The sequence below is a fragment of the Budorcas taxicolor genome, chromosome 10 (genome assembly GCF_023091745.1).
Source record: "Budorcas taxicolor isolate Tak-1 chromosome 10, Takin1.1, whole genome shotgun sequence".
Taxonomy (NCBI): Eukaryota; Metazoa; Chordata; class Mammalia; order Artiodactyla; family Bovidae; genus Budorcas; species Budorcas taxicolor.
This window is the reverse complement of record NC_068919.1, coordinates 26,496,204-26,520,818: the sequence shown is the minus strand read 5'-3', so window position 1 is coordinate 26,520,818 and position 24,615 is coordinate 26,496,204. Positions and strand designations below refer to the sequence as shown.

Genomic DNA, 24,615 nt, shown 5'->3' with positions numbered 1-24,615 from the left:
CTAGAGAGAACACTTGGAGGAGAGAATCCAGGAAAAGATTAACTTTCTGCTTCTCAAGCAGGTCAGGAAAAATGAGACTTGCAATATTACAGCAACTGTGACACACATGTACTCAGCAGATCCTACAGCCTGGTGTTTTGATTGCCTTATTTTTACTTTTAAACTTGATTTCTGTACCTGTTTATTAAATAGTGTGTGATACATTTATTAAAATGATGGCAATAGTTGTAAAGAACCCAGGTGTCAATGCAGAAGACATAAAAGGCTCAGGTTCAACCCTTGGGAAGACCCCCTGGAGGAGGGCATGGAAGCTACTCCAATATTCTTGCCTGGAGAATCCCATGGGCAGAGGGGCCTGGTGAGCAATAATAGTCCATAGGTCAAAAAGAGTTGGACATGAATGAGTAACTAACACTTCCACTTTCTTTCAAATATTATTCTCTTCACCAACCAAAAGATAGTCAAAGTCTAGGTTTATAAAGTGTATGAATCAATATGGGGAAGGTTTCTCATAAAACCCTTCATTTATAGCTAACATTTGTGGCCATCATCACATAAACATCTATATAGAAGGCATATTGATATCTGTCCATTTTAGATTGTATATATTCTGCTTAGTATTGCCTTATGCAACAGAGATATACAATGATTGTCTGTTATTACATCTCACATGCTAGTAAAGTAACGCTCAAAATTCTCTAAGCCAGGCTTCAATAATACATGAACTGTGAAATTCCAGATGTTCAAGCTGGATTTAGAAAAGGCAGAGGAACCAGAGATCAAATTTCTAATACCCGTTGGATCATTGATAAAGCAAGAGAGTTCCAGAAAAACATCTATTTCTGCTTTATTAACTATGTCAAAGCCTTTGATTGTGTAGATCATAATAAACTGTGGAAAATTCTGAAAGAGATGGAAATACAAGACCAGTTGACCTGCCTCTTGAGAAATCTGTATGCAGATCAGGAAGCAACAGTTAGAACTGGACCTGGAACAACAGACTGGTTCCAGATAGGAAAAGGAGTACATCAAGGCTGTATATTGTCACCCTGCTTATTTAACTTATATGCAGAGTACATCATGGGAAATACTGGAATGGAAGAAACACAAACTGGATTCAAAATTGCCAGGAGAAATATCAATAACCTCAGATATGCAGATGACACCACCCTTATGGCAGAAAGTGAAGAAAAACTAAAGAGCTTCTTGATGAAAGTGAAAGAAGAGAGTGAAAAAGTTGGCTTAAAGCTCAACGTTCAGGAAACTAAGATTGAGGTATCCGGTCCCATCATTTCATGGCAAATAGATTGGGAAACAGTGGAAACAGTGACAGATTATTTTTTTGGGGGGGCTCCAAAATCACTGCAGATGGTGACTACTGCCATGAAATTAAAAGATGCTTACTCCTTGGAAGGAAGGTTATGACCAACCTGGATAGCATATTCAAAAGCAGAGACATTACTTTGCCAACAAAGGTCCATCTAATCAAGGCTATGGTTTTTCCAGTAGTCATGTATGGATGTCAGAGTTGGACTACAAAGGAAGCTGAGTGCTGAAGAATTGATGCTTTTAAACTGTGGTGTTGGAGAAGACTCTTGAGAGTCCCTTAGACTGCAAGGAGATCGAACCAGTACATCCTAAAGGAGATCAGTCCCGAGTGTTCATTGGAAGGACTGATACTGAAGCTCAATACTTTGGCCACCTGATGCGAAGAGCTGACTCATTTGAAAAAACCCGGATGCTGGGAAAGATTGAAGGCAGGAGGAGAAGGGGATAACAGAGGATAAGGTGGTTGGATGGCATCACCAACTCAATGGACATGAGTTTGGGTAAACTCTGGGAGCTGGTGATGGACAGGGAAGCCTGGTGTGCTGCAGTCCATGGGGTTGCAAAGAGTCAGACATGACAGAAACTGAACTGAACTGAACGTGTGGCATCTGTGATTATTAACTATGCCATAAGAAACCAGCAGGGCTTGAGGAAAAGTAATTTTTCTAATTAGTTGGTTCACTTAATATGTGAACATTCTGTTGTAATCAAAGCAAATTCACAGTCACTTTATTTATTTTTCCAAAATACATCCCTAACTCAACAACATTTAAGTATCTGAATTCCTATAAACATTGTTGCCCCTGGGTAATTGCAAGTCTTTAAACTGGTTGCCCTTGTCCTGCTCTTAGTCCCTCAAATCTTTTCCTCAGACAGAAGTCAAAGATGCTTTTAGGTTGAAGCTAGTATCTTGTCATCCCTCTGCTTGAAATCCTTCAATGGTTTCCGAGAAAAAAGAGCATAAAGTTGAGATGGAGGAGGGGAAAAAGAAAAGGCTGAAGACTATACAAAGACCGGTCCCATCACTTCATGGCAAATGGATGGGGAAACAGTGGAAACAGTGAGAGACTTTATTTTTCTGGACTCCAAAATCACTGCAGATGGTGACTGCAGCCATGAAATTAAAAGATGCTTGCTCCTTGGAAGAAAAGCTATGACAAACATAGACAGCATATTAAAAAGCAGAGACATTACTTTGCCAACAAAGATCTGTCTAGTCAAGGCTATGGTTTTTCCAGTGGTCATGTATGGATGTGAGAATTGGACTGTAAAGAAAGCTGAGCACTGAAGAACTGATGCTTTTGAACTGTGGTGTTGGAGAAGACTCTTGAGAGTCCCTTGGACAGCAGTAAGATCCAACCAGTCCATCCTAAAGAAAATCAGTCCTGACTATTCACTGGAAGGACTGATGCTGAAGCTGAAACTCCCATACTTTGGCCACCTGATGTGAAGAACGGACTCTTTGGAAAAGACCCTGATTCTGGGAAAGATTGCAGGTGAGAGGAGAAGGGGGTGACAGAGGCTTAGATGATTGGATGGCATTACTGACTCAGTGAATGTGAGTTTGAGCAAGCTCGGGGAGTTGGTGATGGACTGCGAAGCCTGGTGTGCTGCAGTCCATGGGATCACAAACAGTCAGATACAACTGAATGACTGCACTGAATTGAAACAGGGACCAGGCATAAAGGGTCTCATAGTTATGTTAAGGAATTTAAACTGCCTTCTGAGGACAATGGGAACATTGAAGGTTTAAGGCAGTGGTGTGATTAAAATCTTTAGAAAGAATACATGGTGGATAGATGGAGAATGGATAGAAGGGATTCATATCTACAAAGAAATCCATTCAGAGACTATTACAATAGTTTGATAGTGGTCACTTGAACTAGAAAAGTGATTTTAGGTAGTGAAATAATTGAATAGACTAAAAAAATACTTAGGAAGTAGAAATTATAGGCCTTAGTAACTGACTAGATGGGGAGGCAATGAAGAGGGTATCTAAATTGAATGAATTGTGATGCCGTCTACTAAGACAGGAAATGGTATGGAAACTGATTTTGAAGAGGAAAGTGTAAATTCAACTTGGGACAAGTTGGGTTTCAGTTATTAGTCAGATATCCAAGTGAGAAAATGAAGGAGGCAGATGGATATATAACATATGGCTGTAGGTTAGTGAAGATATTAGTGAAGATGGTGTCACAAGTATATAAGTGCCAAGGAAGAAGATAAATTCACCCAAGGAGATTATTTAAAATGAAAAGAAAATAGGCCTGAAATAGATTCCTAAAGAACGCCAGGATTTAGGGTATCGTCAGAGAAACAAAAACCCAATAAATAGTCTTATTTTTTTTAACTGGAGGATAATTGCTTTACAATGTTGTATTGGCTTCTGCTTTATAACCTTATAAATCCTGTTAAGAAGAAATAGTGACCGAGAATCCTGAGAAGGTATGTATGGTCATGTCACTCAAAATGGTTGTTCTTTTGCTCTCTGTGTGTCCCCTGCTTGACCAGTGCCTACTTCACCTATACCCTACTCACCTGAATGACCTTCCTGTGTACTTTCCCAGCTAATGATTATTTCCAATTGCTTATCAAAGGGGTGGTGGGAGGGGTGCCCTTCTTCTGGTTTCCCTAGTATTAGCCAACCTGATGTCAGTTTCCCCTATAACTGGTAATCTCCCTTTCCCCCACCCTGGGAGCTGCCTGACACCTTGTCCTGGTGCTCACAGTGGGGTGTTGCTCCAGCACCTTGCTTCAGATGTGTAAAATCCCCATACCCACCTAACCAGTCGTGTCTCTGTAGCTGACTAGGGGCTCTTCAGTCTTGAAGCTGGGCAAGCACAGCATTTTCAGGCCTGAATGGTGCAACCCAGCAAGGTGCCAGATAAGAAAGGAAGCTACAAGAGTGGCAGGAAGACAAGCACTCTTGACAGAACAAAGTTATCAGCAATGTTGAACTTCATTCAAAAATCAAGAAAGAAAACACTGAATGAATATCAAGGAAATCATTAACCAAGAATAGCAAGGAAGAGTAGCAAGGTCCCAGCAAGGGTGTAATACTCAAGGTATTTGCTTGTGAATAGGAAAGATATATATTGTGGTAGGCTAAAAAATGAACCCCCCCCACCTTAAAAGATAAATCTTAATCCCTGGACCCTGTGAACTGTTACCTAAAAAGACATAAATAAATAAATAAAGGAGCGTTTTTATAGATGTGATTAAGTTAAGGATCTTGAGATGGGGGAGATCATCTTGGATGATCCAGGAAGACAAGCTTCCTTTGTGGCTCAGCTGGTAAAGAATCCCCCTGCAGTGCAGGAGACCTGGGTTCGATCCCTGGGTTGGGAAGATCCCCTGGAGAAAGGAAAAGCTACTCACTCCAGTATTCTGGCCTGGAGAATTCCACGGACTGTGTAGTCTTTGGGTCACAAAGAGTCAGAGACGACTCAGTGACTCAGTTTTACTTTTCATCTAAGTGCACCGTATATGTAGTTGGAAGTGTCCTTATAAGAGATAAGAAGCATGATATTTGATATACACAGAAAAGGAGGAAGCAGCGTGACCACAGAGGCAAAGACTGGAATGATGCTACCCTAGGCTAAGGTATGGTACCATAGGCTACCGCAGCCATCAGAAGCCGAAGATGGCAAGGAAGAGAGTCTCTCCTAGAGCATCTGAAGGGAGCATGGTCCTACTAACATCTGTTTCAGCTGAATGAAACTGATTTTGAACTTCTGGCCTCTAGAATTGAGAAAGTAAATCATTGTTATTATTTTTTAAGTCACCAAGTTTGTGCAGATTTGTAACAGCAGTCACAGGAGATTAATACAGAGATTAATCCATAATTAGAAGTCAAGTGAATTCAAAGGACAGGTTTCATTTGTTCTGTGTGTTTAAGTATAGGAGAGGTGTGGTGATACTTGAATACTGGCCCAAAGAAACCAGTAGAGAGGATGGATTAAAGATGTAGGGTGAATTGAAGTAGCTGATACACCGAAGGCCCAAAGAAAGTGGGAGGGTAGATCTAGAACTTACTGCAGAAAGGGCTCTGCACATTGGCAGTACTGACAATCCCTCCTCAATCAAATTCTCTCCTAGAAATTCAAAATCTAGGGTTTATATAATAAATCCCAGCCAGACTCTGCTTGGCCACTTAAACTAGTGAGGTAGCTACAGGGGTGGCACACAGAAAGAAGCACACATGAGAGACCGCATGACCTCAGAGGGTTGGCCGACAAGGTGGGTCGAGTTCCTTATGTTGCTCCCTTTTTTATTCCAATTTCTGATGGTTCTCCTCTTGGGTCCCACAAAATACCTCTGCATGATAATAACTCTCCTCTTGTTTCTGCAACAAAAAATTTTGAGGACGAATTTGACAGGATTGGGTTTTAACTGCAACTAGATTATTTTTTAGGTATGTAACTTGACAGAAGCATCTTGATTTATAAAGTGGGGATAAAAAAGTTTACCTTGTGTGGTTTTACAGTATTTTATGAGCTTCAAGTGGAGAACATAAGTGAAACCCCTGGGTGAGATAAATGCTCATTTATTATTAGTTTCCTGCCCCTTCACCCAGAGATGGTTTAAACTAAATAGAAAACTCTACATAAGATCTGAGAAAAGATGAAGCACAATGTAAGATGACCTTTCCACACAAGACAGCCAAATCAACATGCCTTGCCTATGTTTCTGACAGTCACCCCACCTCTGTTTATGCCAAATCTCATCCCCACAGTTATAAAGTAACAGCTCATTGGACATTCTGTGAAAGTATGCTAGAGTCTGTCTCTTTAACGTAAGGCACACATTCTTTAAATTGCACTCTCCACAAGAAATAAGACCATGTCTTATATCCTAGTCTTCACAGCAACGAGAAGATTATAATTCCTATAAGAGGTAAACTTCAGGCAAAACGATAGAGAAGTCATTTTAACTCTTTAAGGTTTCTTTTCTTTTTTTTTCACTGCTAAAACCGGGGCAGATTGTAGTGGTTGCTCCTGATAATTGTTGTTGGGGATAAATGAGGCTGTGCCTGTAAAATATTTGCTAAGTATCTCACCAATGATGATGAAGATGAAACTACTCAGCCTTTGTTTATTCCCTGGGTTACTTAATCAAGAGATATGATGATTTCTTGTATTGATTTTACAGGAGAGATCTTTTTATTGTTGTCTCCAACTCTTTGCAACCCTATGGACTGTAGCTCTTCAGGCTCCTCTGTCCATGGGATTCTCCAGGCAAGAATACTGGAGTGGATTGCCAGGCCCTCTTCCAGAGGATCTTCCTGACCCAGGAATCAAACCCATGTCTCCTGCATCCCCTGCAATGAAGGTAGAGTCTTTACTTGCTGAGCCACTGGGGAGGCCCCTACTAGGCAGCAGTATCCTAGAAATCTGTAAGAGTATATTATTCATCATTTTGTCTCCCTTCCTAACTGGTACATAGCGAGTTATTCTGAATGTTACTTAATGTCCTTAAACACTGAGATAACTGCAATTTTCTGATTATAATCCAATTTACTGTATCACTACACACAGAGAGAATGAGCTAAACAGTCCTCCAGCACAGAATTCCCTTTGAGATTCCTTCTTATTATAAATTAATAATAGAAACTATAGGTTACACATTAGCATATTCTAAGTTTGGTTATCAGAAGTTATTTTCCCAAAGAGAGGTTACTTTTGGAAAGGCTAAGAACTTAAGTTTCTAGGCAGCCAAGTACAGATCCAGCTCTTAATTATAATGAGTCCACAGAGTGCATCCAGAATTTTTAGATAACTCTTCTGTCTCTTTAAACTTTGATGGTAACCATGGTAATTATTAATTACATCAACAAAATCAAGAGCTATTTAAAAAAAATAATCAAAATGAATAAGCCTTTATCCAAGATTTTTAAGAAAAACAGGGAGAAGATCCAGCAGACAAAAAGAAAGAGCAGAAATTATAATGGATATCACAGGAGTACAAACCATAATAGGAGAATACTATGATCAGTTATCGGACAAGGCATTGGCACCCCACTCCAGTACTCTTGCCTGGAAAATTCCATGGGCGGAGGAGCCTGGTAGGCTGCAGTCCATGGGATTGCTAAGAGTCAGACACGACTGAGCGACTTCACTTTCACTTTTCACTTTCATGCATTGGAGAAGGAAATGGCAACCCACTCCAGTGTTCTTGCCTGGAGAATCCCAGGGACGGGGGAGTCTGGGGGGCTGCTGTCTATGGGGTCACACAGAGTCAGACACGACTAGCGACTTAGCAGCAGCATGATCAGTTATATGCCAATGAATTAGACAGCTTAAATAAAATGGATAAATTCCTAGAAACACACACTCTTTTTAGACTGAATCAAGAAGAAATAGAAAATCTGAACGGACCGTTATTGGAAATATATTTGAATCTGTAACCAAGAAACTTCCAAAAAACCAGTCTAGGACTGCACAGCTTCAGGGAGGAATTCTACCAAACATATATAAAAAAATTAATACCTATGCTTCTCAAACTACTCCCTTAAACTGAAGGGGAATGATTTCTAAAATCATTCTCTGAGATCACTACCACCCTGATACCAAAACCAGAGAAAGATATTGCAAAGAAAGAAAATTATAGGTCAATATTTCTGATGAATATAGATGCAAAATCCTCAACAAATTATAACAAACTGAATTCAACAATACCTGAAAAGGATAATACACCATAATCAAGTGGATTTTTTCCCAAGGATGCAAGAATGTTTCAGTATTCACAGATCAATTAATGTGATACACCACATTAACAAAATGAAGGATGAAAATCATAGGATCATCACATAAAAAGAATTTGACAAAATTCAGTGCACATTCTTGATAAAACTTCAAACAAACTTGGGTGTACTTTCAAAGGAAACAAAACAAATAGTTTGAGAAAATGAAAACAAACACACTGAAAAACAAGTTAACTAACCAAATTCTCTATCACCTCTCATCTGATAGAGAATAGGCCCCCATCATCTCAAGAGACACACAGAAGAATCTGATGTTGATGAAGTGTTCCTGGGTTCATAGGGATATAAGCACTAGGATGATGACACTCATTGGTCCTTTGATCTGGTGGTTAAAGAAGGCCTTACTGGTCATGGGTCCATAAATTCAGCAGAAAAGAAGGCATCAATAAGCTGTGTCTGTTTGGTAATGTAATTTATCCTTTTCCTTAATTGGTAAGTATCTCATGTGACTGAATACCTGAATGAATTCCTTCTGTTGACCAATTAAACTGTTATGGCCATGAAACTTCCATGTGGTCTTGGAACTATTCAACAGTATATATTAAAAATGAAATTATGTACTCCACTTCTTTTTATATAGCCTTTGGAAGCATCTGCACACATGTATAAGAACACATGTTAAAATATTTGCTATTAAAAAAAATTTGCTATTACCTTATAGAAGCAAACATTTGATAAAACTCAAATGTCCATTGATAGGAAATGTTATAGACATGCAGTCTCCCAAAACCTTATTGGAGCAGCACCACCACTTGAGTCTGAATGAACCAGCTTTTCCTTGCATAAAATATGTATTTTTGGCTTTACCAGAGCAGTTGTCTCTAGTACCATAAAGAGTGTTAGTCCCAACCTAATTTGGATAGAGAAATACAATTTACAATAATAAACAGTTTTATACTAAAAGAATAGTAAGATTTTGCCAATATGGTTCAGAGTATGGAGAACATGCATGTGACAGCATTCTAAAATTATTATGCCAAAAAAGACAAAATATGAAACTAAAGTAGAATTTATTAACATATAAATACTGACCTGAGATTTAGGTAGTAATGTGTATTAACACGAATAAGTGGCATAGTGTTAACAGCCTATTAGATTGTTAAATCTTTTACTCAGTGAAGATATTTCATGAAAATGTACATCAAGGGGCATTACAAAGAATGTTAATAATCAGATGGACTAGTTACACATCCAGTGAATTTCAGTCAGCTTCTAACCACTCCAGGATTTGATTAATGGGCACATGTGCAAAGTGGCCATGGTAACAGGGATGGAAGCTATACATGATCTCAATACTTCCCTTCAACAGACTTCCCCTCAACAAAGCTGATCTGTGTACATCACAGAGTTCCAACCTGCCAGTAGAGGAAACCAATCAGCGTCATTTCTGGGGGAAAATAGCTAGCTACCTGGCAACATATGGATTACATTGGACCTCTTTTTTCATGGAAGAGGCAGTGATTTATCCTATCAAGAATAGATACATATTTCATAATGAATTTGAATTACTAGTCTGCTATCATGGCTTCATATTGTGTCAACTCAGCTAAACCAGACCTGTTCCCAGAATTTCCTTCCATGTATGTTTCCACATTAGGATTCATCACTAGAAAAGTTTGTTTGAGATTTGGAGAAGTGAAGCAGTACCATTTTTGTTCTGAAGGCCAAGACAGAGAAAGTATCCTTGTAACTCATGCATGCAACTGGCTCACCTTGCTGATGTGGGACAACTTGGGCCTTCAGCTCCTTTCACTCCTGCTTGATTTCCACCTCAGTTTTTCTAAGTCCTGGGTCAGATGCAAGTGCATGCTTATGATGAAGAGCATCAGCTTACTCCACAGGTTGCCTGCATCATCAAAATTGGAAGCAAAGAGAGACACAGTTCTAGTTTATCCTTGGTCTCCTTCACTTCCTGCGCATTTCCCTTCCAGATTGCTACTTCTGCAGGCTTCCGGCTCAGCAGAAGGTTCAACGGCAATACACTAATACTGTTTAATGGCCTCCACCATTGCATAAACCTTTCCCACGTCTTTATAGCCCCTGGAATGATAAGAGCTTACTGCTCTTGCCAGCACTGGGATCCTTTACAGTCCTTTCTTGGTTCTTGTAACCCTACCTAAACTCTTATAAGTAAGAGAGATATCAGAAATAACATACACTAGTAAGAATATTGAGAGAAGAAAATCCTTGGGTACTGTAGTGGGAATGTAAATTGGTAAAGGACTATAAATGCTGCTGCTGCTGCTAAGTCGCTTCAGTCGTGTCCGACTCTGTGTGACCCCATAGACGGCAGCCCACCAGGCTCCCCCGTCCCTGGGATTCTCCAGGCAAGAACACTGGAGTGGGTTGCCATTTCCTTCTCCAGTGCATGAAAGTGAAAAGTGAAAGTGAAGTCACTCAGTCATGTCTGACCCTCAGCGACCCCATGAACTGCAGCCTACCAGGCTCCTCCGTCCATGGGATTTTCCAGGTAGGAGTACTGGAGTGGAGTGCCATTAATGCACTATAAATACCAGTATGGAATTTCCTCAACAAATTAAAACCAAAGCTGCATATGATCCAGCAACTCCACTTTTTCGTCTATACATAAAGGAAAAGAAATCACTGTCTTGAAGAGATATCTGTACCGCCATGATCACTGTAACATTATTTACAATAGCCAGGACATCAGAACAACCTAAATGTGTGCTGACAGATGAATGGAGAAAGAAAATGTGGTATGTACACATGACAGAATGTTGTTCAGTGATGAGAAAGAAGGAAATTCTGCATTTGTGACAACAGGGATGGACCTGGAGAGTATTTTGCTAAGTAAAAAAAAGTCAGACAGAGAAAGACAAATATTGTATGATCTCATTTATATGTAGAATCTTAAAAAAAGCTCTGAACTCATAGAAACAGGGAGCAGATTGGTGGGTTATCAGAGGTGGGTGGTGGATGAGAAGTGTGGAAGTGGTCCAAAGCTACAGATATTCAGTTATGTAATAAATATGCTTAAGAAATTTGATGCACAGGAATGGTGACTGTAGGTAACAGTACTGTATTATATCAGATGGTCTCTGATTTACTATGGTTTGACAAAGTTTTTTCACTTTATTATGATGTGGATGTAATATGCAATCAGTAAACCACACTTCTAAATTTTTATCTTTTCCTGCTCTAACAATTTGTGGTATGATGCTGTCTTGTGGTTCTGGGAAGTGGGAGTGAGCCACAGCTCCCAGTCAGCTCCACAATCATGAAGGAAAACAGTTGATATACTCTTAGTCATTTTGTGTTCATACAACTATTCTATTTTTCACTTGTAGAACAGGATTCAATAAATTATATGAGATATTCAACACTTTATTATAAAATAGACTTTATGTTAGATGATTTTATCCACCTGTGGGCTAATGTATGTGTTCTGCAAACATTTAAGGTAAGATTGGAGAAGGCAACGGCACCCTACTCCAGTACTCTTGCCTAGAAAATCCCATGGACGGAGGAGCCTGGTAGGCTGCAGTTCATGGGGTCGTGAAGAGTTGGACACGACTGAGCGACTTCACTTTCACTTTTCACTTTCATGCACTGGAGAAGGAAATGGCAACCCACTCCAGTGTTATTGCCCGGAGAATCCCAGGGACAGGGGAGCCTGGTGGGCTTCCGTCTATGGGGTCACACAGAGTCGAACACGACTGAAGTGACTTAGCAGCAGCAGCAGCAAGGTAAGATAGGCCAAGCTATGATGTTCTGTATGTTGTCTATTAAATGCGCTTTTGATTCAGATATTTTCAACTTACGATGGGTTTATTGGGACATAACTCCATTGTAAGTTGAGGGAGATCAGTATTTAAAAGTTGCCAAGAGAGTAGATCTTAAGAGTTCTCATTACAAGAAACAAATTGTATGTGAAGTGATGGATTTAATTAAACATGTGGTAATAATTTTGTAATATATGCATATACCAAGTCAGTATGTTGTATATTTTATATGTTATATGTGTATAACATATACAATGTTACATGTAATTATATCTCAATAAAACAGGAGAAAAGCTTTTACTATACTTGCTTTATCACACACTTATCCATCTATCCACATATCAACACATTTTTGATTCTTTCAGAAGTGAATTGAGGATCTGTTTCCTGCATTCTAATTGAGTCATCATTCATTTATATGAAACATTTATTAAGGTCAGTCTGTGCTATACTTCGTTTCATATGAACTAGAAGAGTCACTTTTTATTTATTTTAAATTTTACTATACAATATTGTATTGGTTTTGCCATACATCAACATGAATCCAACGTGTTCCCCATCCTGAACCCCCCTCCCTCCTCCCTCCCCATACCATCTCTCTGGGTCATCCCAGTGCACCAGCCCCAAGCATCCTGTATCCTGCATCGAACCTAGACTGGCGATTCGTTTCTTACATGATAGTATACATGTTTCAATGCCATTCTCCCAAATCCTCCCACCCTCTGCCTCTCCCACAGAGTCCAAAAGACTGTTCTATACATCTGTGTCTCTTTTGCTGTCTCGCATACAGGGTTATCATTGCCATCTTTCTAAATTCCATATATATGTGTTAGTATACTGTATTGGTGTTTTTCTTTCTGGCTTACTTCACTCTGTATGATCGGCCCCAGTTTCATCCATCTCATTAGAACTGATTCAAATGTATTCTTTTTAATGGCTGAGTAATACTCCATTGTGTATATGTACCACAACTTTCTTATCCATTCATCTGCTGATGGACATCTAGGACTCGCTTTTTAGACCAGAAACTATAAAACTCCTAGAGGAGAACATAGGCAAAACACTCTCAGACATAAATCACAGCAGGATCCTCTATGATCCACCTCCCAGAATTCTGGAAATAAAAGCAAAAATAAACAAATGGGATCTAATTAAAATTAAAAGCTTCTGCACAACAAAGGAAAATATCAGCAAGGTGAAAAGACAGCCTTCTGAATGGGAGAAAATAATAGCAAATGAAGCAACTGACAAACAACTAATCTCAAAAATATACAAGCAACTTATGCAGCTCAATTCCAGAAAAATAAACGACCCAATCAAAAAATGGGCCAAAGAACTAAATAGACATTTCTCCAAAGAAGACATACGGATGGCTAACAAACACATGAAAAGATGCTCAACATCACTCATTATCGGAGAAATGCAAATCAAAACCACAATGAGGTACCACTTCACACCAGTCAGAATGGCTGTGATCCAAAAATCTGCAAGCAATAAATGCTGGAGAGGGTGTGGAGAAAAGGGAACCCTCCTACACTGTTGGTGGGAATGCAAACTAGTACAGCCACTATGGAGAACAGTGTGGAGATTCCTTAAAAAACTGGAAATAGAACTGCCTTATGATCCAGCAATCCCACTGCTGGGCATACACACCGAGGAAACCAGAATTGAAAGAGACACATGTACCCCAATGTTCATCGCAGCACTGATTATAATAGCCAGGACATGGAAACAACCTAGATGTCCATCAGCAGATGAATGGATAAGAAAGCTGTGGTACATATACACAATGGAGTATTACTCAGCCGTTAAAAAGAATTCATTTGAATCAGTTCTGATGAGATGGATGAAACTGGAGCAGATTATACAGAGTGAAGTAAGCCAGAAAGAAAAACACCAATACAGTATACTAACACATATATATGGAATTTAGAAAGATGGCAATGACGACCCTGTATGCAAGACAGGAAAAAAGATGCAGCTATGTATAACGGACTTTTGGACTCAGAGGGAGAGGGAGAGGGTGGGATGATATGGGAGAATGGCATTCTATCATGTATACTATCATGTAAGAATTGAATCGCTAGTCTATGTCTGACGCAGGATACAGCATGCTTGGGGCTGGTGCATGGGGATGGCCCACAGAGATGCTATGGGGAGGGAGGTGGGAGGGGGGTTCATGTTTGGGAACACATGTAGGAATTGAAGATTTTAAAATTAAAAAAAGAAAAAAAAAAACTACTTAGCAAAGAAAAAAAAAAAAAGGTCACGTTCACAGCTTTCTTATCCATTCATCTGCTGATGGACATCTAGGTTGCTTCCATGTCCTGGCTATTATAAACAGCGCTGTGATGAACATTGGGGTACACGTGTCTCTTTCAATTCTGGTTTCCTCAGTGTGTATGTCCAGTGAGACAGCAAAAGAGACACAGATGTATAGAACAGTCTTTTGGACTCTGTGGGAGAGGGAGAGGGTGGGATGATTTGGGAGAATGGCATTGAAACATATATAATATCATATATGAAACGAGTCGCCAGTCCAGGTTCAATGCATGATATTGGATGCTTGGGGCTAGTTCACTGAGACGACCCAGAGGGATGGTACCAGGAGGGAGGAGGGAGGGTGGTTCAGGATGGGGAAAATGTGTATACCTGTGGCGGATACATGTTGATGTATGGCAAAACCAATACAATATTGTAAAGTAATTAACCTCCAATTAAAATAAATAAATTTATATTAAAAAAAATGAAAGGTCATGTTCAAATGAATCATTCTTTTTAAAGTAAAATGTGCATTGATTTTATTTTTATGCACATTTTTCTTGTTGAGTTTGTTTGGATGAAGGTCTTACACTTGCCAAAAAGATGGAATACTGGATATGTTGCTGGGGGTCAATCCTAGGAGGGTTCTGGAAGTGGAGAGCTTTGAGCAGGTTTTGAAGAGCAGAGAGGCAGACTTTGCTTTTCTTCTGCTAGAAATACTGTTCATGCCCCTCTGTCTCCTGGTCCTTCAGATCTCAGGTACTTTGACTGCTTAACATGAGTGATGGTCCACCCTATTATTCTCTCCAATGCCATTATTTTCAAAATGTGAAAGAGGTTCAAGCATTTCCTCTTGCCTATTCAGCATTATGGGTGTTTGAGCTGATTGAAATGTATAGTGAAATCCGCATGATTCTGATTTGTCTTCACAATCCCCAGGCCTTCTGCCTCATTTTAAATCACCAATGAGTCAGTAATCATTGACAGACAAAATTGCCACAGTTGATGTCCTAAAATAGCCAGTCAGTTTTGTTTCCTCTCCAGTGACTCATTATAAGATTTTTCTTTCAGATGTCTGTTTCAAACCAATCAGGTTCTAGGGACAATTCCCCTGACCACAAGAGCTAAGTGAACAAATGTAAGTATCTGCAGCATCACCTGGTCGCTATTCTTCAGATGTTAATTACCTTGTTTAATTCTTTCAGCTTTTTATAAAATGGCAATGGCAGAAACATAAGCTCAGTTACTAAGATATTTTAGCTCTCTGAAGATGCTGTGGTCTGGGAACAGGTTGGTGGAAAAATGAAAAGTCCAGTTAACAAGAGGAAAAAATTAAACTTGATCATTAGTTTCAGAAAAATAGTCTTGGTGGGCAAATCTTCACTTGCAGATATCAAATGGATTTTTAGTTGTGGTTAGATAAGTTATAATGTAGGGAAGAAGAAGCAGATCTCATTAGGGCTATGGATTACGGAGAGAGATGAATAACTGACTTTGATTTTTATGTGGTGCTTAGACACGTGTCTTAGGCTTCCAGAGGGAAACTAATGTCATGAAGGGCATAAAGGTCAGCACAATGCAATGTCTTTAGCATAGGCCAGTCACTTGAGGCTTCAGGTGATGATTAGGAAAGAGTTTATTTACTTCTTACCCCATTAACTTTTTTGATATGAGTGAAGAAAATTAGTAACCTCAGAAGTTAGAAAGCAAGACCACTTATTCTGTTTTATTTCTGTATTTATAGAAAAGTGAAAAAAGGAAAAAAATCCCCTGGAGACTAGTTCTCCATGGTATTTCTTGGGCCTAAAATTAAATGATGTACACAGAATCTGGAGCAGGACAGACTGATCATTTGTCTTTCTGAGAACAAACTTGACCCTGTCTACATGTCTCATTACTAACCTACTGTTTTCAGCTGTGATTTAGAAAAACTGCTATAATGGTATTGAAAGAAAATTAATCCTTCTACTATTATCCATATTTGTTGGGCATTTAGCTATTTTTTATTTTTATTTTTGGCCACCACAATGTAAAACACCTAAGATTTAGAAAAAAACAACACGTTTAGGAATCTAGAGGTATGAAAATTGATCTTAAGAAGAAAGGTGAAAGGAATAATTTAATTGTTACTTAATTCAAGGACAGTAGGATTTATTTAAAAGGGTTCTTGATAACATCTCTATTTTACTTTTACAGAGCAACAGATAAATAGACATAGACTTGGAGAACTAGAAGGTTCATTTGAAAGCAGAGAAGTTTTAGACTGTCAAATTAATAAAGCATAGGGACAGCCTAACCAGAGAGATACTAAATTTTTAAGTGTTATGTCTCTGATGATTTAAGTATGCCAGTGATGTATTATTTGTGCTGGATCAGAAATTTCTTTATATACTTACTGGTTTATTTAGTAGGACACTAAATCCTACGGGATTTAGTAGTAGGACACCTATTCTCTTCATTTTGTTCAACTATAAACTTGAAATGGATGAGAATCTCTTCTAGGAGATCAAACCCACATATATCTTCAAAACAATGACAGTGTTTAGAGAGCAAATGTTAAAGAGTTGTTGTAACTTTAATGACCTTTAATTGAGAAGAGCATGGCAGTAGATGAAAGTCCTGGAGAACAAAAGATTCAAAGTGTTCCTTTAGAGTAAGCTCAGTTTAACTCAGAGCCAAAACCAGCTCAGTATCACTCTTTGAGGAGCACTTTTATGCCTTCCCCTGGGTTTGCGTATTCAACCAGGTGCAACTCTTATCTTTGAAGACACAAGCTGAATCCATGTTAATGTCGTCTGGTATTTGGTTCTTTCTTTACTTCATTTCCTATTTAGAACATCAGACTCATTTCCTAGACTCCCCATTTTTCCTCTTTCCTTATCCAGCTGTTCCTCTGATGTGCCTCCCTTAGATTCATTGTACTTGGACAGTACCTGATGTTCCAAATTTATTTCGCTTTCTGTGTGCTGTGCTTAGTCACTCAGTCGTGCCTGACTCTTGCGGCCCCGTGACTGTAGCCTGCCGTGCTTCTCTGTACATGGGATTCTCCAGGCAAGGATGCTGGAGTGGGTTGCCATGTCCTGCTCCAGGGGGTCTTTCCGACCCAGGAATCAAACCCAGGTCTCCTGCATTGAAAGCAGACTTTTTACCGATTGAGCTACTTTTTAGGAAATCAAAACTCCCAATTACTTAAATACCTACATAAGAGGTAGCTACTGCTCCCAAAAAGTGATCAGAAGAAATAATTTACAAAGCAATGTGAATACTTGTCATTTCTTATTGTCTAATCCTTGGGGACATTAGTATGGTATTTCCCAGATTTATCATTTGAATGACTAGAAAAGTTCCAAAAAGTCCACAAAATTAAGGAATGTATTAGGAATACGGTCAATGTGTTTTTTTGTGTGTGTGTGTATGAAGATATCATGGATTCTTTACGAAGTTTACATTTATATGGAGTGTGGTTCATTGTTTGCTCCTACTCTTTCTAAAAATAACTAGTTAGCCATTATTTAGAGATCCTTCTTCCTTTGCTTCTCTTCCATCATCTGCCAGTCCATTTGGTAATCATCCTTCCCTCTCTACAGCCACCTGTCCCTCCATCCCTCCACCCATCTATCCATCCACTTAGTCATTTACTGATAACAGACACTAATTAGAGTCACATCTTGTGATGACAATGGTAGTGGGGTGCCTGGGAGAGTAGACAAATATAAGACTCCGTTCTTTCCCTGACAAAATGTATCATTTATGTACAATTTCTCAGCCTTGGCATATTTGGGGCTGGGTAATTCTTTGTCATGGCAGGCTGTACTGTTATCTTGTGCATTATAGGATGTTTACTAGCATCCCTTGCCTCTACCTACTAGATGTCAGTAACAACTTCACTCTCCCTTCCCACCACACTTTGCCACAGTTGTGACAACCAAAAATGGTTTTAGACATTGCTAAATGTCCCCTGTGGGGAAGTTTTTAATCATCTTCAGTGAGCACATTGTTTTTAGAAGAGAGATTTAAGAGGGCATAATTTTCCTGCATTTGATAAGTCCTATAATAAAGGTACATATACTGCAGAAGTATTTCGAATACATTCTGTCTTTTCTCCCACCTATGATTATTACTAATACACTTCTGCAGTGTAGTTCATAGTTCAACCCCAAAAGAGATTTTATGTTTCAGGAAATTATTCACCAAGTCTCGTGACTGATTTCTTTTGCTCTACAGTGATTTTGTTATTTCATATGACAAATCTTCAGCCATGAATTATTCAGCCATGCAGCTAATTAGATCCTACTGTTGTTTTCCTTTTTGATTATGCAATTTCCGTTGAAATGACTGCAGAGATATTTAATAGAAATGCTCTTTGAAAAAGTAGTTATTAAATGTTAAATTATTAAAAATAAGCTAGCATACAGATCAGGATAGGAAGAACTGGAATTTGTAATCGCTCAGCAAGTAGATTTTTGAGGGGTATATGTCTCTTCTTTTAAACAAAAAATTTTGATTTCTTTATTTTTTTAATTTTTATTTTTACTTTATTTTACTTTACAATACTGTATTGGTTTTGCCATACATTGACATGAATCTACCACGGGTGTACATGCGATCCCAAACATGAGGTTATTAATACCTCTATATTAGTAATTTTTCAGGCACAGATTTTCAGTGGTTTATGTCACTAACAAAGGTTGGCAATAGGTTTATTTTAATAAAGGTTAAAATAAATAATCTACTAAATCTAACTGGGTATGAGAGTTACCCAGTTTAAGCAATAATTTGCTCATGTAGGAGATAATATGTCAGTTATTAATATTTTTCCTTTTCTTACATCATTTTAGTTATTGACACTCCAGTGCTGCCTTTTGTCTTATATTTTAGATTGAAACATATCTTCCTTCAGCTTTTGGAGAGTTATGATGAAATGTCATGTTTCTTTATATATTTTTATTTCTAACATTCAAGGAATTATTTGAATATAGTTTCAACTACTTCCCCCTCCTCACTTGATCCTATAAAACTGGGTATGTATAGGGATTCTTTAACTATTGGCCATGGGTGAAAGTGGGAAGAACCTGCAATTTTCTTTTACTGAGCTTCTTATGATTAGTAGGTTTCAATGCCAGCAGAGCTGTTCTATTATAGTGTGGGAAATTATTAGTTCTTTATTTTCAGAGCTAAATATTCCTGATTGTTTAATTCACCTTGGTTATATAGCTATAAAGAGAGGTTAGTGGGGAGGATCTTCTCTGTTTCACTTAGAGATGCAGAATAAAGTTAAATAGAGGTACAATAGACACGTGGCTATAATAGTCCAATGTTCACATCTGGGGGTCTAGTTAAGTACACACACGCTTCTACTACAACTCTAGATGTCTTGGCAGAATGGATATACATCTAGCAAAGAAAGAGAATGACTTTCCTATACCATTTGCCATTTATTATAGTGAAGGTGCTTACTATATTGTTTATGATATATATAATGCAAAAGTTCCAGCTGTTTATGACAACATTCTCAGCCTGTATCACTACTTGGGCTATTGAGTTCTATACTTTTTTACTTGTATAAAAGATTATTTTGTTTCCTTCAGACTCTGTTCTTAAAGCTTCAAATGTCTCTTTATTGTACAGTCCTTATTAAATTTGTTGACTAAATATATATTTACTCTATCAGCAACTTCCTTAATTTTGTAGATTTGGGTCTTGTTTATTTTCATATAAAAACTCTGCAACGAAGTACATTATTTCCTAGTCTCCAAACTGTCAGGGTTATTTATAGTGCTGGACATTTCACTATGTATCATCTCAATATATCCAGATTGTAACCATATCTCATTGTCTTACTCAGTTCAGTTCAGTTGCTAAGTAGTGTCTTACTATTTGCGACCCCTTATCACACTGATCTAAGTCACCGTCATCTCTTGCTTGGATTATTGCAATAGCTTCTAATAATCTCCTTGATTCTCTCTGATTATATCATCAGAACTCTTTTTACTGGGATTAAATTTATTTACAATGTTGTGTTTTTTCTGTTCTTGGCTTTATTTCTAGTGTTCAGACTACTCCTGGTACATAGGAGGTGCTTGATAAATATTGTTGAAGGGAATGAATTAATTATATAAGAAAGATTTTAGTCAAAGCATTCCAAAATATTTTTTTCCACCACAAATATTCGCAAGATATTATATGAGGATAAAAATTTAAAGACATGATGATTTATAATCTTGAGTAGTTTAATTATATGAAGAAAATAGACATGTGACCAACTGTAAATAGAGTGAGTAAATGTGGATATATAGGTATGCTAAGAAGAAGGTTAGACAGATGAGGTACCATTTGATCTGGATACTAAAGAATTAAAAATATTTTGGGAAGTATAAAATAAGGAAGGATCACTTCTGGCTTAAGCAATGAAATTAGTCATAAGATACTACAAATCTTTTAGTCATAGAATAATCTTCTTTGCCTATCTAGTATATATGATTGGTTATTACATATAATAATCAGGGAGAGTATGGTTAACATTGATCACATTGATAAAGCAATTTAACACTGAAGACCCTTTGCTTGTGTTTTCATCAGGTGCACCTCTGGGTACCAGTCCAAAGATCGCTCACCATTCCTTGTGTTAGCAAGGCCACCTGGCACTCAGTTATTGTCATATGAAAGTACAGGAATAATGGCTAAAAGGATAATATTTGATTTTGGTGAAATTCTCAGGTGATATTTGACTTTAAAAATTTCTGCACCTTTCCATAGATGGCAGTAATGTAACAGTATTAATTTTAATTGTCTCATTTTCTTCCTTTAGGTAACAGGAGAATGAACAGCTGAATGAATCAATGAGTGGACACAACCACTCTGTGGTGTCTGAGTTTGTGTTGCTGGGACTCTCCAGTTCCTGGGAGATCCAGCTTCTTCTTTTTTGCTTTTCATGTCTTTTCTACATGTCAAGTATGATGGGAAACCTTTTTATAGTGGTCACTGTGACATCTGACCCTGACTTACACTCCCCAATGTATTTTCTGTTAACAAATCTCTCCATCATTGACCTGATATTTTGCTCTATTGCAGCACCCAAGATGATCTGTGATCTTTTCAGGAAGAAAAAGTCATCTCCTTTTGGGGCTGTATAGCTCAGATCTTCTTTAGCCATGCTGTGGGAGGCACAGAAATGGTGCTGCTCATTGCCATGGCCTTTGACAGATATGTGGCCATATGTAAGCCTCTCCACTACCTGACCATCATGAGTCCACGAATGTGCATTTTTATTTTAGTCGTTGCCTGGACCATTGGTCTTACTCACTCATTGACTCAACTGGCTTTTGTGGTAAACTTGCCCTTCTGTGGCCCTAATGTCTTGGACAGCTTTTACTGTGACCTTCCTCAGCTCATCAAACTTGCTTGTACAGATACCTATAAACTGGAGTTCATGGTCATTGCTAACAGTGGATTCATTTCCTTGGGTGCTTTCTTCTTGCTCATCTTGTCTTATATATTCATCTTGGTCACTCTTCAGAAACATTCTTCAGGTGCTTCATCCAAGGCTCGTTCCACTCTGTCAGCTCATATTATTGTGGTGGTTCTGTTCTTTGGTCCACTGATTTTTTTCTATTTGTCATCCTCTCCTCCAACACATCTGGATAAATTTCTAGCCATATTTGATGCAGTTTTAACTCCTTTTCTCAATCCAGTCATTTACACACTCAGGAACAGAGAGATGAAGATGGCAATGAGGAGAATGTTCTGTCAGCTTATGACTTTTAGGCAAAAAATCACTAGATGGCTTTATTGAAACAAAAAATTAACAAGTGGCTATTGACAGACTTTCTGTCCCTAACAGCCAATCCTTATGAAGAAGGGACCATCTTTCTGAGGTTTTATCTTTTTCTTTCATTTGCAACATATGCCTCTGTTTCTTTACTTTTGCTACTCTCTGTGTTGGTTTCTAGGCATTAGGTAAAGCAGCCACCTGTCCCAGTCTTGAAAGAGTGGCCCTGTGCAGGTGGTGAAGCTTATGATTCAACCCTGCCCTAACTCTTGGTTGTCCCTCAAACATTTGTGAGTGTACAAACAGCCCTTTTCTTTTTAATGGTCCCCAGGAATTGAGGATGTGCCAAGACCTGTCAGTGGTCCAAAGGGGAGGATCCTAGATTCAGGCTGATGGGAAGCTAGACCCTCAGGCAGCAGCATTTAATGTGTGAAATAGATACAGTCCTGAGGGGCCACAGCATAAGCCCCAAGATCCAATAGAGTCAGGTGATTTGGAAGTGTTCCCTGGGTGGTAAGCACAAAAACTGGGGCTTTGATGCGTGTATAAGCTCCTGTTTGGGAGATACCAGTGAGCTGTAGAGGCAGAGGGAGAGCAGAAAGATGCCCTGCACTGGCCTAAGTTTCCTGGAGGCAAGTCTATCATAGGCCCCTCCAGGAACTAAACCTGAAGCTCCTGCGCAGGCTGACGCTCCAGCACAGAAAGACAGCTGGGTGAGTCTTCTGTATGTCTGGTGCCCTAGAGGTGGCAGCCTGTCAAGAACTGTCTCTCCAGTTGTTACAGTCCTGAGAGAGCGAGGAACGCAAGGCCCGGCGTCCTCAGAGCAGGTGATCCCCCAGGGTTATCCGTGGACACCCGCTGTGTGTGAACGCCCTGGGAAGACCCCGGCAGCGCCAGCGGGGCGGGAGCCTGAAGATGGCGCAGCCAGTCTCGCTCCCGGAGGGCGCCCTGCAGGCCTGCCGTTGTTTGTCAGACCACCAGCCTGCCCACCCCAGGCCACCCTCCAGGACAAGCACAAAGCAAATGAGCTTCTCCTGCAACTTCTGGGCGGCCCTGGATCTGCTGTTTCTGAGCTGGGCCCTGGGCAGGTGAGTCTGAGCATGAGGACTTTAGCCGTTTCTCAGATGTTCTGTGGAAATGGCCCTGTTGGTTTTCAAAGCTAGACGTTTTGGAAGCTGCTCATTATGGTGCAGGTGTTTAACTCTGGTGGTGCCTGGTGTGGGGTTCAAACCGTTTGTTTCTCAGGGAGACACCCTGGATTTTGAGTTCCCGCCTGACTGCGGGTTGCTGGGCCTGGGGTGGGGGAGGAGGTTTATGGCTGGATTGTGCCCCAGCCCCTTCCACCTGCTTCCTCGTGGGCTTCTCTCCTTGGTCTGCTCGGTAGGAGGTCCTCAGTCAGTTTTCAGAGGAAGTTGTTCCACATGAAGCTGTAAACCCATTGCGTCTACAGAAGGAGCAGAGTCCTCCTCCTGCTATGCCGTCATCTTGAACCGGAGCAAGGACTTTCTACTTTTATAGGAAATAATTTATAAAAAAAAATCTGTAATGGGAATTGAAAAGTGTTTAACTGAGTCAAAGTGAGGACTACAGCCCAAGAGATACATATTCAAAAAGCACTTGAATTGTGCTCTATGGACGACAACAAAGGGGAGGCTTATTAAGGCAGAGGATGCACAATTAGTTGAATTTTTGGTAAAGAATTAGGTTTGGTTCTGGCAAGAAGTAAGGTGCTTGTTCAGCAAGGGTTGGGTTGGGGTCTGAAATGATTGCAGAGTTACAAGGGGAGACCTTGAGACTCTAAGGTTGCAGTTCACAGCTGCTAGCAGATATGATTTTGAGAATGACTGGTGTTGTCCTTGAGTTTGATACAGTTCAGAAAATTCAGGTTGTCAGTGATACAGGAAGGTGCCTCAAACCACATCCATGATGGCCACCTAGCTCCATTTTCAATGCGTGAACCATAGTTACTTCATTTTTATTTTTAAATGCCTTCTTTTCTTTAATGGTTAAAGCAGATGTAAAGTGCATGTTTACCAGGCTGCTTTGGTTCACCTAAAGTTCCAGTTAAATTGTGTCTAAGGCAGAATGATTTCCTCATACCTCAACATATGAAAATTTCTTTCATTACTACTATACATCACTGAATGTTCATAGACTTTCTCACCCAGATGGTGAGTGTATTTTGTTCTTTCTGGAGAGTGCATTACTTCTTCTTCTTTTTTTTTTTTTTCGCAGAAAAGAAAGGAAATTTTCTACTAAAGGTGTAGAAATCACAGTTTACATTAACCCTTACTTTTCAGTTCCCATGCTGGTGCCAATAATACATTTTATACATATTAAATAATGATGTAAATATGTTTGTTTCTCAGGATGAGCATATTACTGTTTTTAAACTACTCCACCCTATAATTGGTAGTTCATTAGCATAATGCTTTGTTATTTGTTTGCATTTTAATATCTCCATTTTTACTTATTTTCTTTGTTTCAGTCTTTGATGGATAAAAAGCAGAAAACAGCTTTCAGATCTTACACATTTGAATTCACAAACCTTGTTTTCTTGCTTTGTTCCATATGTTGAAGAACGTTCTTAACTTTATGTTCAGCCAAGTAGATCAGGTGTTGGCAAACTTATTCTGTAAAGGTCCAGGTTGTAAATAGTTTTGGATTTGTGGGCTAAATTGGGCAAGTGCTCAATTTTACTGTGGTAGTATACAAATAACCATAGACAACACATAAATGAAAAGGCATTG

The 24,615-nt window shown here is 39.1% G+C and overlaps 1 protein-coding gene across 1 annotated transcript; it reads left to right on the top strand.

Annotated features, from left to right (window-relative positions):
* Positions 1-21,053: 21,053 nt before the first annotated feature.
* On the top strand, positions 21,054-23,354 carry LOC128054783 (olfactory receptor 4F15-like). The gene is given in 4 exon segments (XM_052647349.1): positions 21,054-21,186; positions 21,189-21,823; positions 22,513-22,953; positions 23,250-23,354. Coding segments are annotated over 4 exon segments (1,314 nt in total).
* The last annotated feature ends 1,261 nt before the right edge of the window (positions 23,355-24,615 follow it).